This window comes from Taeniopygia guttata, chromosome 5 (genome assembly GCF_048771995.1).
Source record: "Taeniopygia guttata chromosome 5, bTaeGut7.mat, whole genome shotgun sequence".
NCBI classification, from domain to species: Eukaryota; Metazoa; Chordata; class Aves; order Passeriformes; family Estrildidae; genus Taeniopygia; species Taeniopygia guttata.
Genome location: NC_133030.1, coordinates 49,184,838 through 49,200,404, shown reverse-complemented (window position 1 = coordinate 49,200,404; position 15,567 = coordinate 49,184,838). Strand labels below are relative to the sequence as shown.

The window sequence follows — 15,567 nt, the reverse complement described above, 5'->3', positions numbered from 1 at the left end:
TTCTGGGTAGCTCCACATAGAGGAAAGGGGTTGTAGAGGTGTAACTTCTAGTTTTATATAAAGAAGAGCTAGGTAAAGCCAGGAGCAGCATGAACAGCTGCATGAACACTGTCTGCTGAAAGAGAGATTGATCCCAGAGCACAGCTAGTGTCAGGATGAATGGAAAAGGTAAAACCCTGTGGAATTAGGCTTTACCGAATTAACAGATGAAAGTTTGCAGCTTGGGAGTTGTTGAAAGTTTGGATATGTGCTGCTTTTGCTTCTTGTTTCTTCTCAGCTGTAAATCTGCAGAAATCTAAAAATAAGAGTATGAAATTCATGACTGCCTGAACGTGTTGCCGTTGTCTCCCTGATGGCAGGAGGAAGGGCTGACCCCACAGACAGCTCTTAGTCATTCTGACTGCTGTCACGAAAGAAAGCATACCAACAGTTCCCAAACACTTTGAAAGACCAGGAGAAATTACTCTTTCAAAGCCCTGTTTGAATATATACATTCAGTCTGTATTTTATTCATCTCTGCTTTTAGAGTAGTTCTCTGCCCTAGAAGTCCAGGGTGCTTCTCAAGCACTTAGCATCATCAGTTCATAGGTTTAACATTTTTTTTGCACCCTTTATATATGCCCATCTTTCTGCTGAAGTATTCCGAAGAGGCTTTTGTTCTTCTGGCTTTTCATATCTAGAATTCAGAGGTTAAAAAAGAGACCTCCATGTTCCTTGGAGATGGTGTCAGTCTATGACCAAGAGTCTCCAGCCATAGTACATAGACCTCAAAAAGTAATTACTGGATGAGAAATCAGCTGCTAGCATATTTTTATTTTCACACATCACTGACACCCTGGTGGCACTTATTAGCATCATGTGCTCTGACTCTCCTGCAGACCCTTGTATCTCTGAGAATGCAAAGCCAAAATGTGAAAGTGGGATTTTGTTCTCTTTTCCTCCTGCAAGTGATTCCCATAGCATCACCATCCTAAATGGCAGACCCCTTCCCTCAGGTATGTGGCAAACTGAAAGACAGACACTGAAGATGTCATGCACCCACAATGCTGTCTGAGATGGAGCAGGTTCTCATGCATGCTCTGAATCCAGAGACCCATTTTGTTTTCAGTCACTCAGGAAACAGCCCCACAGAAAGAAAAAACAGTAACCTTCACTGCTTCACTGATCAATACATTTGTTTTAAGGCCTCCAAATAGCATCACACAGACTTAGTACCTGCATGGCAGGCTGTTTATTTTGTGATGGTAATAGAATCTAATGAGAAAATAATTTTAGGATTGTGCAAGGTCAGTCTTACACCAATCCTGTGGTGAATTGGGTAAGTACAGACACCCTCACTCTTCCTGCAGGCATGCAGTTGCTTAGCCTATCATTCCTAGAATGTTGGGCTGCTGGAATGCAAAATAAGGAAAACTATCAGGCTTCTAGCAAGTTGTCACCACCAGTCAAAACAGGGCAAAGTTGAGGCTGTGTTATTTACAAAAACAGCAGAAGAGTTGTGTATATCCATATCCCCAGGGAAGAATGTTGTGCACTGCAGCCAAGGTTTCCTGTCCTCCTCCTTGTTGCTAGGAATGGAGTCCAAGGCCGTTTTCTGACCCATGTGCCAAATCCACTGTGTGTTTCTACCCAACATCCTGCTGCACAGGAGTTCACTGCCTTTCCTTGGAGAGGACCTGGAGGGCAGGTCCATGATCAGCCTCCACGGTACAGTGTGCTGGCTACTCCTGTATAATGCAAACTTAGATCGACCCAGCTTTGTTCAAAGCACCAGTGACCACCCTCCCTTCCTTACCAGCCGTAAAGCAAAAAGCAGTTCACCTGAGTTGGAGGTGAACTTTTTTAGATATTCCAGTAAGCTGTATTGTTATAACTCTCTTCAAGGCAAGCTGCATCTTGTCTCATCAGGAAAGTTTAAGGTAAGTGCTAAGCACCTGTGGCCATCTCATTCTTGTGCTCAGCCTCTGCCTGTGGGAACAGGGGTGGGAGGGGGCAGCAGAGGAAAAGGAAACTTAAGCTGAAGAGCTGACTTAAAGCAGCATGTTGTGCCAAGAGCTCAGGCAATTCTGAATCAGAAGCTGTTTCCTTCCCAGGGGCATGATACCCTAAAAGATGTGGAAGGCAACAAAAGTCCTACAATTCTGTAAGCCTTGCACCACAGGCAGAGCTGGCCAGTACCCCACACTAGGAGCACCCATCCAAGGAAGGATGCTGGTGGGACAGGCAGGCTCTGCACAGCAGCTGGATAGAAGGAAATAATTTTCACAGTGCAAGGTGTTAAAATGCTGGACTAGGGATCCAGGAAGGCTGCATGACCCTGGAGACTGCAGCACTGAAAGGATGTGGCTCTGAACAATCTTGGGAGAAAGCCCTGTTTGAACAGGGACAGGACTGGTGACCTCCAGGGGTCCCTGCCAGCCTCAATCACTCTAAAAGCCCATAGTAAAAAGCCAGTCTCGTGCCAGGTTTCAAAGTACAATTGGTGACTGGAGCATGAAGAGGCCCAAAAGTTCTTGAATTCAGCACAGAAACTGCCTTTGGTCTCAATGGCTTTTATTTTAGGATAAATTTGACCTGGCAGTGTCATTATTTCAGTGAATTATTGACAAATTGTGTCACTGGGTGCAAACTGGTGCTAAATCAGCTCTGTGCATGCAGTGGCCACACTGGCTGGTTTCTATGCAGAAGTTGCTGGGTTCAGCTGGTCTCCCTGTTCCTCTCTCTCACTCATTCCTTGTGAGTCAATGAGTGATCATTGCACAATGTTCCTCTGCAAATGAATATTTGAAGAGGCCTTGGCTGGATTGCACAACCCTACTTGGTCAATACCTCCTGGAACACTCCTGTCTGCTGAGAGCTCACATGAGGGCTGGCACATGAGTCACAGCGTGACCATCTTGACTAACCAGGGGAGGCCACAGATCAGCAGGCTGGGCTGCCTCCTCTTCACCTGGGCTGCAGCATGAGGAAACCCCGTGGAAAAGCCAATAACCAAAATCCCATGGAGTCTTTAAAATGCCCATTTCATTCCCACATTTTACTTCTTTTTCTCACACCATCCGAAATGTCAGATACCTGCCCAGAGCAGTGCAGGATCCTGGGCACCAAGGTCCAGAGGAAGGGACATGCTGAACTTCTCCAGCAATCTCCATGCTGGAGAATCAGCACTTTGCCAGGGTCACCAAAACAATGGCATGTTTGTTCCAGGCTGTTTCTGTGTGACCCTGGTGCAGGCAGAGCCTGAGTGCCACCACTGAGCTGTGAGCTTGGAGAGGCAGCATCCTTCTTTGTCCTGAGTGATCCAAAATACCATCATATGGGTCATCTCCCAGCTTATGTTCCCTGACGAGGGACAGCTGTGGCCACGTCACCCCTGTTCTTCAGAGATGTATGTTTAATGAAATGTTGCTGCTGGTTTATATGATGGGACTGAACCAGCCAGTTGCCCCACAGCCTCTGAGCACACTCTGTTCTGCACTGAGCCCTAGCACAGGGACTTCCTTCCAGGCAGCTCACACCCAGGCACAGTAATTTGTGTTATTATCAATAATCTCTGGGTTTGGGAGAGCCATGGCAGCTCTTGCAAATCATATTAGAGCTTTCAAGTAGGTATGCCAGAGGAAAATGTTGCATGTGCAATTTGAGAAAAACCCACATAAAGTTGCAAGGCACTCCTTGCATTCCAAAAACTGGAATCTACAAGTCTGATTTTGGGTCTGGACATTAGTAAATTTAGGTCTGAGCCCATTCAGATTGCAATGATTTAGCACTCTTTCCACAAGCTTCACTGACCCTGCTCTATCCCATACTTCTCCCTAGCCCCAAGGTCCAGCTGGTGACTCAGATGTCCCAGAACACTGTGAGTTGCTGGAGTGCTTCACTTGATCAATCAGTTGCTTGACCCTGGCCGGTGCAAAGTCCAGTTGCTCTGCAGAAATATCCAGCAGATCAGTCCTACCTTCTTTCCTTCCATGTTTCTATTTTAACCTCTTACCCATCAGATTACTCTTAGGCTCATTGACTGTGAGTGTTATAATATAATGTTAACCTGATCAGGCCCAAGGATCAGGGGAGCATCAGGAGAGGCCCCAGTCCTCCCTTGGACATTCAGCACATCCCTGGCAATGGAGACATGTTGGGGGACAGGCTGAGGGCAGAGGAGCTGGAGCATCACTACTCCCCTACTCCAGCACCACTGGGGCAGGGGCTGACAGCCCTGGCAGGTTAAAGTGGGGTCCTGGACCATGGGCAGGGTTGGGGAGCACTGGAGAGGCACTGGAGACAGCCACACCTGTGTGAGTGCCCTCAGGGCCCTGAGGGCAGCATCACCTCCCAGATCTGGAAACTTGTGTCTCAGGTTTAGCCCCAGCATGCCAAGTGCCACCCTGAGAGCAGCCCAGGCTCCCAGCAGGAGCACAGAGCCCTGCAGGAGGGTGATGGCAGCATGAAGGAGGGCTTCAGCTCTGGCATCCTGCAGACGTGCTGCCCAGAGGAAGGCAGAGGTGCCAACAGCTGCACATAGCAGAAATAACCATGTCAGCAGTGCTGTCACACACTGCAAGCTCTGCACATGATATCCTCAAAACCAAGATTGCTGTTATTCACTGTTCCTCATTCTTGGTTGTTGTCCCTTCACAACGAGATGTGCACACAGCCCATGCTGGCAGATGCACAACACTGGTTTTCAATCTGTATGCAGATTTGGCTACAGCTGGGGCATGTAGACATGGACATTTATTTCTACCCCAGAGACTGAGAGAGGGACCAGCTTTAGATAATACCCTTTTAACCTTGGAGCTTCAGCTATAAGGCAGAGACCTTGGGCAACTTGGTCCAAGGTACCCTAAATCTCTTTTGAATGTTATTGGGAAGAAACAATAGCAAGTTTGAGTAAAATACCTTTTTGTAATCAGAGTTTTGCTAGGCCTGATTCCAAGTTGGTGAAGCTGCACTGGAGGTTACTGACTTCCTGCATGCAGACAACCCAGTATTTTGTGTTTGCAGTGGAAATCTTGCCTGTGTCAAGACACCCAGAAGACACAGACCTGTCTTGCAGTTAAGGCTCCTGTTTCCATTATCCAATCCTGAAAAATTGTTTTCAAATTCAATGAAATTGAATTCAAATTCCCAATTCTGTGGGAATTTGTTTGTTCAGGGAAATTTAAGTCTGTAATGACTGAATGACTAAAAGCACACTTAGAAAGGAGAATTAGAAAGTTCTGTCTGCAACAGCCTGAATTTATTGAAGTTATAACCTGGTGGGAATTACAGCTAGGATAACACTTGTGAAAATGACAGCAATGTAAAAAGGGATTTGTATTTAATTCTAACTCCTTTTGACTTTCAAGTTCTAATCTGGTTTGATACACTGGGCAAATTATTAAGTTCTTTACAAAGACTTATTTTAAAATAATTGCACCATATCACACATTGTAATAAATATACAATTAACCAGACACTATCAAACAATCAACATGAATAAAACTGCTGTACATTTAAAACTGATGGTGAAAATTTTGAATCTTTAGTAAAAATGCATTGATGAAAATGCCTATGCTACCTGATTTGAGTGACAGATAGAAGGCAAAAAACATATTCTTAGTGAAAGTACAGGGTCATCTTGCACTGCTTGTAATTATGTGGATTTCAAAGGCAAAGACATGTTGTTGACAGCAAGACAGAGATGGAGTTCTTCTGCCGCTGGCACCCCTATGCACTGAATACATCAGACAAGACCCAGTCTATTCAAACTGGGTGAACAGATACCATAAAGCACAAACACAGTCTTACCTCCAAACATACTGAGGTGTGTGCAGGCCTTTCAAAGGCCTTGTGCACAGATGTGATTCACACCTGCCATTGTTTATTATAAAGTACATGTCCACTTTTTTGCAAGCTCTCTGGATTTTCTCTACTGTTCATTTACATTCTGCAGTGTCGGCTGGTTGCAGCTGAGAGGTTCTGAGGCTTGATACTTCAAGTTTTCCAGAGGATGACCATTCTCCTGAATGCTCCTTTTACTTCTGCAAATGACCTCTATCGAGAAATGCCGTGTGTTCAGACACCATCTACAATTAGCCCATCTGCCCTATGTTGAAGGCCACACTCCAGAGAACTTCCAAGGTCTGCAGATACCAGAGGATCTCACAAGGTAAATTATCCAGCTCTTCCAGGATGACAGCAAAGACAGGAAAAAACTAGCATGGCACTTAGGAAAAGTCTGACTCTTTGACAATTGGAACTGGTGGGGTTTTATGGTCAATTGGTTTATAAATAAAATTAAAATCTTTCTTGGTTTCACTCTTCAGAAGGGAGGCTTTGATATGATGTGGAAGGGCATCTTTGTCCAGCTGCAGCCACTGGTCATCAACATAAACAAAGAGTCCATAGTCCTTGGGATGAGACACTTCAAACTTCTCGGCACACTGCTGGCTCAGCTGCTCAGCTGTGGTGTCGCGACGAGAAGCAAGTGTCCTTGATTGACCACTGACTTCCAGAAAGGAGATACAGATGAAATCCTGAAGAGAAACATGAGGAGAGACCTTGCAGTTAACAGAGTTAACCTAGGACTGAAGGAGGAAGAATTCAGTCACAAAGCTCTAGCTGCCTATAGCTCCCAAATATCCTCCAGTCATTCTCCAATGTCCTAGTTATTCTCTCCTTTCTTTCCTCTGTTAGGCTCTGAATCAGAAAATACTTAAATAAGCACTTTACCAAATAATTAGCACCATAAAGACACTGAAGTTAAAGTGTTTTTTTCTGATTTTACTGAATATTCTTAGAAAATTATCTGCAATGGTTCATTCTCCCACCTTTTTACAGCTCCTGAAGAAAGAATTTGCAAAGAAGCGACAGACAAGAAAAACAGACCACAAATGTCAAGAGATCTGACCTGAAAACCCTCTGTTTCACAAAAATGGGATAGGGCTAGCAGTGTTGGGGGCCTTGCAACTTCACAGTCACCCAAACAGCATCTTGAGAGTGTGTCCTCTGAACTTCCTTCCATCAGTAAGGAAATAGCACAAGTTATGCTGAGAAGGCTGATTTACTTGTATCCTGTTTCAGGCAGTAACAGCTGTTGTGACAGCTTTCATCTTGCTAAACACATAAGGAACAGACTCTACAGAGCTTTTGGTCACAGTGGAACCTGTGTGTTTAATTTGCATCTGTGAACTTCAAAACAAATCCCAACCATTTTGTTCAGAAAATAATGAGGTTCCCTGGCAGAAGGGGAATTTCCAAATGTGTGCATATGGGCTTCCAAACCACATTTAAGGAGTATCACTGCAGTGGATTAAGGCAGGCAGAAGGATGGACAGAGGCCTGGGGAACATATCAGCAAGTGATTTAGCTCTGCCACAACGGGCTTTCATGCTTCTGATAATACCCCTCATTCAAAGGGGTGGAAAATTGCCCTTCAGCTGCTGGAGGTGGTGGGAATCTTCTGGAGAAATGTGTCGCTTGTTTGCTCAGCTATTATGCTCCATGCTAGGTACTTCTGTGAGCTACTGCCAGAGCAGCACTCAGGGCTGGATGGATATTTGCTGTATCTCCATACACCATTCACAGTTTCTGAGGTCATCAGGGACTGGTTTGACTGAAATATGGGAAACCTGTTCAACTCCATGCTTTCACATGGACTACTCTCCCCCACAGGAGACTTTCCCTATGCTTTCCCCTCGGCATGCACAATTTTCAGTTCTGCACTGTGAACGCTGCAGAATGTGAGACGTGGCCTTTGCTGCCTCCCTGTGGGCGACAATTTGATCATAGCACATGGGGCTGGCAGGGTATCCTGCCTGCCTGGACCAGCCTCACCACAGCTGGAGGCCCAGAGCACTCATTTGTCCTGGGACTCTCTCCCACTGGTGCACGGGGAGATATTTGCCAGGCCATGCACAGCATGGGCTTCAAAACTAGCCCAACCTTGATGGGTCTTTCCTGCTGCCAGACGGGGTCTGGAAGATACTTTACTGACTGGCTCTTGGGATGTCTCAGACTCTCCTACAGCTTTATGCCATCTAGAAGCAGCCCTGCATAACCTGCTCACATCTCAGTTTAGCCCATGATTTCCCCAGGCATTAGGAACGATGATTAAGAGGGAATTTTGAGCCCCCACCACAGCTCCCACATGCAAAGGCTCCTAGCACATCTCCTTTGAGAATGAACAAAAAAATCACTTTGCAGTCATATTTAAAACTATAATATTATAAGGGCACTTCAAGATTTCAAAATTTATTTCATACGTAGTATGTATTTCAAATGTGGTGTGTTTTTTAAGATCTGGAAACCTTGCCCCAGATGTACTCTTCATTTTTAATAGTGATTTCAATTAATTTAATTTTAAAATAATTACCATATTAAAGATTTCTGAGTATGGAGAAAGCATGCAGGCTTTCCCCTAGGATGGAAATAATAATGGTGGCTACCTGCACTGATGAGCGGGAAGCCCGGGCCTTGTTCAGCGTTCTCCGTCGCTCCCAGCGGTGGATGGAGTCCTGAACCTCCACACTCAGCTGCCGTGTCACAGTGATTTTGTCATAGTTTTTGATATGCTCCAGGACCCCGTAGGTGGTGGTTAAATAATAGGAGCCTGCAAAAGGTGAAAGCTTTGTATGAACATCACACCTTCATGGGCCATGTGGTCCCGCTCCCACCCTGCCTGCCGGTGCCCACCCGGGGCAGCTGTCCAACCTTGCACTGCCTGTGCCACGTGGAGGGAGCGCGGGGGTCACGGTGTTAACCGAGTGATGGACACCCTGTGACCAGCGTCCTCCAGCTCTCCTGCTCCACAGCAGTGCTGCTGCCCAGACTGCTGGGGCTGGAGATGTCCTGGGGGAGGACACAGGCTGAAAGGAAAGAGCTATAGAAACTGCTTTCACAGACAAGCCCTAGCCACAGATGTTTATTCTTTGGGCCATGGCCATTTTTTTGTTGTGTTTGATAGGGCCCATGCAACAGGTCTGTAACTTGGGCTCCTGAGCAGACTCCACAATGCAGGGAAATAGAAATAACAGTAAATTGCTGCAGGAGAGGCACAAAGCCTGGGTCCAGCCCCCCAGCTTCAGCTGCACTACTTGCATGTTTGGATTTTGGGGCTCCTGTGGGCTCAACACTATTGAGGGACATATCAGGCCTGCAGGAACAAGTCATCCTCTGTTCCCTCCATTCTCTATTGACTACACAGGCACCCCAGGCCTTCATCTGTAATTCCTGGACTGTCCAGGGCTGCGGGATAAATCTCGGTAACGCAGAGAAACGGGGCAAAGTGGCAAAATCCCCTTTCCCTCAGAACGCCGTGGCTGCTGTGGCGCTGCTTGCAGCAGTAAATAAATAACCAGCTGCAGCCACGGGACGGCGGCCGGGCCCCGGTAAAACCCGGCTGCAGCCACGGGACGGCGGCCGGGTCCCGGTAAAACCCGGCTGCAGCCACGGCCGGGCCCCGGTAAAACCCGGCTGCAGCCACGGGACGGCGGCCGGGCCCCGGTAAAACCCGGCTGCAGCCACAAAGGCGCAGGCGAGCCCTGACAGGACACAGACGGTGCCCGGCTCGCAGGGCTGCTCCAGCTCCGCCCTCAGCGGGGCCCGGGCTCGGGTGGGTCAGCCAGCGGAGCTGCAGGGCAGCGGGGGGACACCCCCTGCTCCGGCCCCGGCTCCCGGTGCCTGGCAAACGGGGACAACCAAGAGCTGTCCTGGAGGGGTTTCAGCCCAGTCACAGTGACTCTAGATGGCACTCGCACATCGCCCGTCCTGCGCAGCCCGCTGGCTCCTCAGGCGCTGCTCAGCCCATGGAGCTGGCTGCTCCAGGGAGCAAAGACAGCGCTTGATTTAAGAGCAGGATTTTTAGAGCACCATGAAAGTTTCTGGAGGAGAGGAGAGACTAAGACGCTGCCATTTGACATCCTGTACTCTGGTGGCTCGATGGGGGTGTCCTACAGTTTTGAAGGTTTTTGTCCAAAACACTAATTTTTCTTTACTGTCTCCCACAGAGAGGTGTTGAGAATAGACTAATAAGCCTAAAAGTGCCACTTTTCCTCTCTTAAATACCCTCCTTTGTCTGTCATTCAATATTTCTTCTCTTCTGGCTGAGTCACGGGTAGCTGTAATGGGACCCAGAACAGGGTGTATCCCCTTCTGCAGAACCCTAGGAGGAAGAGCTCTGGGTCCCCCACAACAGGAATTAATCACAATGTTTTTAAGAATTAAGTTTTTGCCCACTTCCAATTTCTTTATTTCCATCCAGTTGTTCTCTACTATCTGTCCATGTCTTTGCCCCAGCATTCAGCATCAGTGTTGCTATTAAATGAATTCAAAGGGTATTTTTCATTTGGAGGCAAAATTGAAATGATTTTGTATATTGATTTATACAATTTCACAGTTTCTTTCACTTCTGCTTTACTTCTTTCCCATTAATTTCTGTATCTTAACACCTTTTGCTATTCAACTTTGAAAGCCCTAACTCAAGTTAACTTTTGCCCGCTCGACATTTTGCAATCTCAGAGCTGTCTTCACTGAGATGTTCTCTTTTTTTCCCCATTCCTCATATTTACAGTTTCTCTCACTGTCCTTTCTGATGTGATTATTCAGTCAGTTTGATTTGGAACTCCCTCACAAAATTTTTCCTTTTTACTGGAGTGAACATTTCACAAAGTCTTTGCATCTTTGAGTAAGAGAACTTCCAGCCAGCTTTGCTTTTGATATCCTGAACTCCCCAACCCAGATGACTTCAGTAGCCAGCCTGGCAGTGTGCCCCTTTGGAATGTAGAACCTATGTGCAGAGTAGTCACCAAAAGCAGCTTGGTTATGTCCACAAAATGCTGTGTTTCAGCTAACATTTTTTTCTGCTAAGAATTCTTTTCAGCAGAAAAACTAACCTGTGCAGAAACACCTTATTAATGTACTGTATTGCTACTAATCATCCTATTAGTACTTACTTTTGTCCCATTCTGCACTGTGCTGGGATGACATGCTTACTTTCAGACTTATATCCTCATTTAATGTAAATAAAATTAGTCTGCTGTTGTTCATCCAGGACTCCTTTATAGAACCTCAGTACTTACCAAAGCAAAGTCTAAAATAAACCCCATTTTATTAGTTTAGTGACTACTTGGTGATAAATGATCTGTGTTCCTAATTTAGAGTGTGTAATTTTCACTTGGGAAGCGTGTGCTTTCCAAGATATATTTAAGAAACTAGAGGCCCACAGTTCCCTGGGGCATTTATCTCTCTGATAACAGAGGTCTTTAGTCACTTCCAAACTCAATATTCCTCTCTAACTTAACTTTATTTTCTCTGTCTTGCTATGATGCTCAGTCAGAGAACATTGTCAGAAGGTTCACTCAGATTTAGGAGTAGAGTGACCACTAGAATACAGCCCTCAGACATACAACACAGTTTAAAAAATGTGCTCTTTTCTCACTGAAATAAATAAAAGTATCTGCACAATTTTTTGCAGCAGCTGTTTAATTTTAACAAAAACTTTCCAGCTTTTCAGCCTTTGGGCCAAGGAACACAAGATGTCTCTGTTTAGGTTGCTAATCCAGTACCTCAGTTATCATTTATGATGAGTGCCTGCCTTTCTAGCTTGTGTCTTAAGGCACTGCACTGCTAAAAGGAGTTAAAGTGTTTGGCAATAATTTTAGAGATTCAGATTTGAAGATTGGCCGAAGTATTATCCACAAAATCTAGCCAGAGCCCTGCTGCCTTACTTTCACAGACACTGGAGTGAGACAAATGACGATTTCCAAAGTGAATATCCCAAACACTGTACCCTTACCTTCTCCTAGCTGCAGAGCAGGGTCCATGAGCTCCATCATATACTCCACATTCAGAAGGACTTCAGTCAAGTTGCTGCGGGCCAACACATACATGAGCACAGGGAGGAAGTCATCTGCACCATAGGGCTTCCCTGAGCAAGAGAAACACAACGTGGTCCCAATAACACCACAAAATCACGTTCCCACTACAGTGTCAGATTCTCACACAGTGAGCCCTTTGCAGACTTCAGCTTATATTACATGAAGAGTTACAGCTCAAAAGCCCCAGCAAAGAAAAAATTATGAAAACAGAAATTTAGATCACTTAGAAAGTAAATAAACTTGCTTTGAGCCCAAAATAGTATCTTGAAAATTAACTGGAGAAATACAAACTTAACTTCATTGATCACAAACAACTGGCAATTTTTGAAGAGTGCCAAGGCTTTCAGCTTGTCCCTCTGATTTCATACTGACATCAAGACTGCAGTTCTGGTTGGCAATATTAGTAGGGAAGTTGTCTACATGCATTAGGGGTATGTATTCTCTTAGGCTTACTCTATGTGTGATACCAAAAAACAGAAAATAGATTTTGAGACAGTGGTTTTAGGACTGGGGACTTCCATGTTTATGTCCCTTCAGAAGGCAAAACATCATACTGTATGATCCTAATTGAAAGAGTCTCTCAAGAGCTAGGGTCCAAGAGGAGACATCTTTCTAACTATGCTAAGAAAACAAAGATTTTCACATTGGACTTTAACCTAGTTTTTGAAATTGGTGTGCAGCAGATATTCAATATTTCCCATTCTTAAAACATTCGTATCAACTAAGTTAACAAAGTGAACTAACATACTGTATGTAAGAGCTCTTTGGGATCTCTGAGGACAAAAAAAATGCATGCTAACATCATAATTATAAATAATTACTATTTAAAATAGAATCCACACTGAGGCTTCCCTTCATAAACCACAAAGAACACAAAGATAACTTTTTTCATTTGAAAGATACTTTCACTTTCAACCAACATGTCATAAAGTCATCATGGAAAACCCACAATAGCAAGTTTCTTACCAGACCAACATTCAGAATTGACCATTCCTCTTAGCCTACTCTGCTTTCATTCTGAATGTCTTTCCCCAGACTGTGGGGAGTTTTTTCTCACCTGTGCACACCTTGGATATGTTGATTTCATGGACTATGTGTGTCTCACTTGAGAACTGCTTGTCTTCAAGGAATCAAAGCTACCCTTGGTGTAGTTTTGGTGAAATTACACTCTAGCCATTTTCGGCCCATAGCGCACATCCTCTTCCATGGTAGGGCATACATTCCTATTTCTCAAATGTTCCCACTGACTTATTTCAGATATTTGCCATGAGTCAGATTTCTTTTTTTGTCATTCAGAGCTGACGCAGATTCTCCACTGGCAAAGAAAGATATTCTTCTGAAGCCTCAAATAAACATGAGCTTAGCCCCTGATTTAAAAAAAAACCAGTGTGGCTTTGAAATAAACCCAGTAATACATCTAGTGAACAGAGAGTTGATCCATTTAAAACCAAGAGTTAGAGAATGAGAGGTCATCAGGGCTGTAATTCCGTCTGTTTCTAACAGAGCCCACACACACCACAACATAGACTATTTATTTAATGAAAGCTGGATTAACGCTTTCAATTCTGATTGCTTTGTTATGGCTGCCTTTAGTTAAAAGACACAGCCTTAGGTCTTCAATGAAACTATAAATGGACTTAATTGTTCCATTAACATCTGGAGGGACATATTTTTGTCTGTTGTTCCCTTGGCTTATGTCTCTGTGAAAGCTTTAGCTCTGTGAAGGGTCTAATTCATTACTGTCATATACATTACCTTAATACAAGCAGCTTAGTATTACAGCAGTTTAATTTTCCAGGGTAGGAAAAAAAAATGACAAAACTGAAACATGAAAATGTAACAGAAAAACTTCACAGCAAAAAGCCCTATTCTCCTTTTGCTCCAAATACATAAGAGGCCAACAGAGTTAGTTCTAATTCAGACTAGTATAAAGGAATACAAAATACCAAAGATTTGTTCGGCTCATTTTTCCCTTCATTGAAAACTTCTTCTTTGTGATCTAGTAGTTAAAGACCAGCATGGATAGAATGATTCTAGTTTCCTGAAGGCCAAGGGATTTCCAGTACAACATCAGTAGCAGAATTTCCCCTACTACTTCTCTTTCATGACTAATTCGTGTCATGTCTGATAGGGCATCAAATAAAGTTGCTGCTTCACAGTATAGATTCATCTTCACTGGAAAAAAAAAAAAAAACAACAAAAAAAAAAACCACCCAAAAAAACCCTGGGGTTGGTTGTTTGTTGGTTGGTTGGTTGGTTGCTGGTTTTTTACATGTCACCAAAACAGATAATGAACAGAGAACAGACTGACCAGATAATGCAGAATGGAAACAGCAGCTTGGAACTAAACAATTCCATGTCCCCATTCATCAACTTCTGGTGGCTACAGAAGTGAAAGTTAGAGGAAAATTCTCAAGAATGCCTACAGAATCTCTCTATTTCTTTTTTGTTGTCTGAGAAGTTGTTGTATGTACAATCATGCATAGAGACAATTCTTCTTCATGCTGTTTATCTCATTTCTATAAGCTGATTTAGCTGCTCTGCCCTCCAGTTATTGGTATAAACTCTTCTCAACTCTAAGACTTCACAGAAACATTATTGGACTCCCAGCTGTTTATATGCCTTAAATATGAAAATCTGATTTACAGTTTCTTTTTGAGTAATACATGCTGAGCAGGGATGTCTGACTGAAATAATGGAAAGAACACATATTCCATATCTGTATGCTCACAATCTGTGTAAATTTCTAGACACCACCTTAATCCACCCATGGCTGTATGACACCCAACTTTAAATACCCATGTCCATAGCAAAAGCTGACGTCAGCAGTAGCAGAATGTATCAGCAAAGGAACAGCAAAACTAATCACCAGTGATCTAGTTCTGACTCCATTTGGTGTTTTTTTGTGATGCCACAAACTTCCAGTGTGGCCAAGGGCAGGTCAGGCATCGTCTATTGCACATTGTAAGCATCTCAGTAGCATCTCTGCACTGACTGCACATGGAGAAGAGCCTGAGAGGGCAGGACTCCGATTCTCCCCTGTTCTCCTGGCCCCTCCAGGTACAGGGACTAGCTTTGACATGTACAGCCTTCAGACCAAGCATGGCCCTGAGGTGCTCCATATATCAGTCCCTCCATAGGGAAAATAGGTGCTGTCAGCAACTCAAATATGACCAGAAACAGGAGTCTACAAAGATAGATGAAATAATGCCTATGAACCAAGACACCTGAGAGGTTGCTTCAGCACCGTATAACCCCCATGCTTCCTGTGCCATGAAAAGACCAGGGCACTAACCAGTGTCCATCTGGGAGCTGCAGCAGAGGTATTCTCTGCAGGCTGCTGCCTCCTCAGCTCTACTTCCAAGCTGGGCCTGAGCCAAACCCTCGACCTGTATGGCTTGTTCCATCTGTGGTCTCTCACAGAGGGGAATTTTTGCAGCTGACAGAGTTAAATCTTGCTCTGACCCTGCCACTGCTCTCAGTGACAGTGAGGCTGATTTTGCCTATTCAAGGTGGTGATGTCCTACTCCAGATACGACTTGCTTGCTTTATTTCCCCTTCTTCCCTGTGGGGTCAGGAAACATTTATTTCATAAATATCTCTAAGAAGCTTAAAATAAGCCTTCTCCCACAAACTCATCCTATTATGTTTATAGCAAAGCAAATACAACGTCAGCTCCTGGCTGGGATGCAGCACTTGAATAGATGAG

At 44.5% G+C, this 15,567-nt stretch overlaps 1 protein-coding gene across 2 annotated transcripts in view; it reads right to left on the bottom strand.

Moving 5' to 3' along the window:
• Positions 1-5,217: 5,217 nt before the first annotated feature.
• The window catches only part of RIN3 (Ras and Rab interactor 3), a 66,728-nt gene continuing 56,378 nt past the window's right edge, over positions 5,218-15,567 (bottom strand). For both annotated transcript variants that reach the window (XM_072930351.1, XM_072930352.1), the window contains exons 8-10: positions 11,777-11,908; positions 8,430-8,593; positions 5,218-6,518 (exon numbers count right to left, since the gene is read on the bottom strand). In XM_072930351.1, the coding sequence (XP_072786452.1) occupies positions 6,210-6,518; positions 8,430-8,593; positions 11,777-11,908 (605 nt within the window). In that variant the 3' untranslated portion in view covers positions 5,218-6,209. The remainder of the gene's footprint in view (positions 6,519-8,429; positions 8,594-11,776; positions 11,909-15,567) is intronic.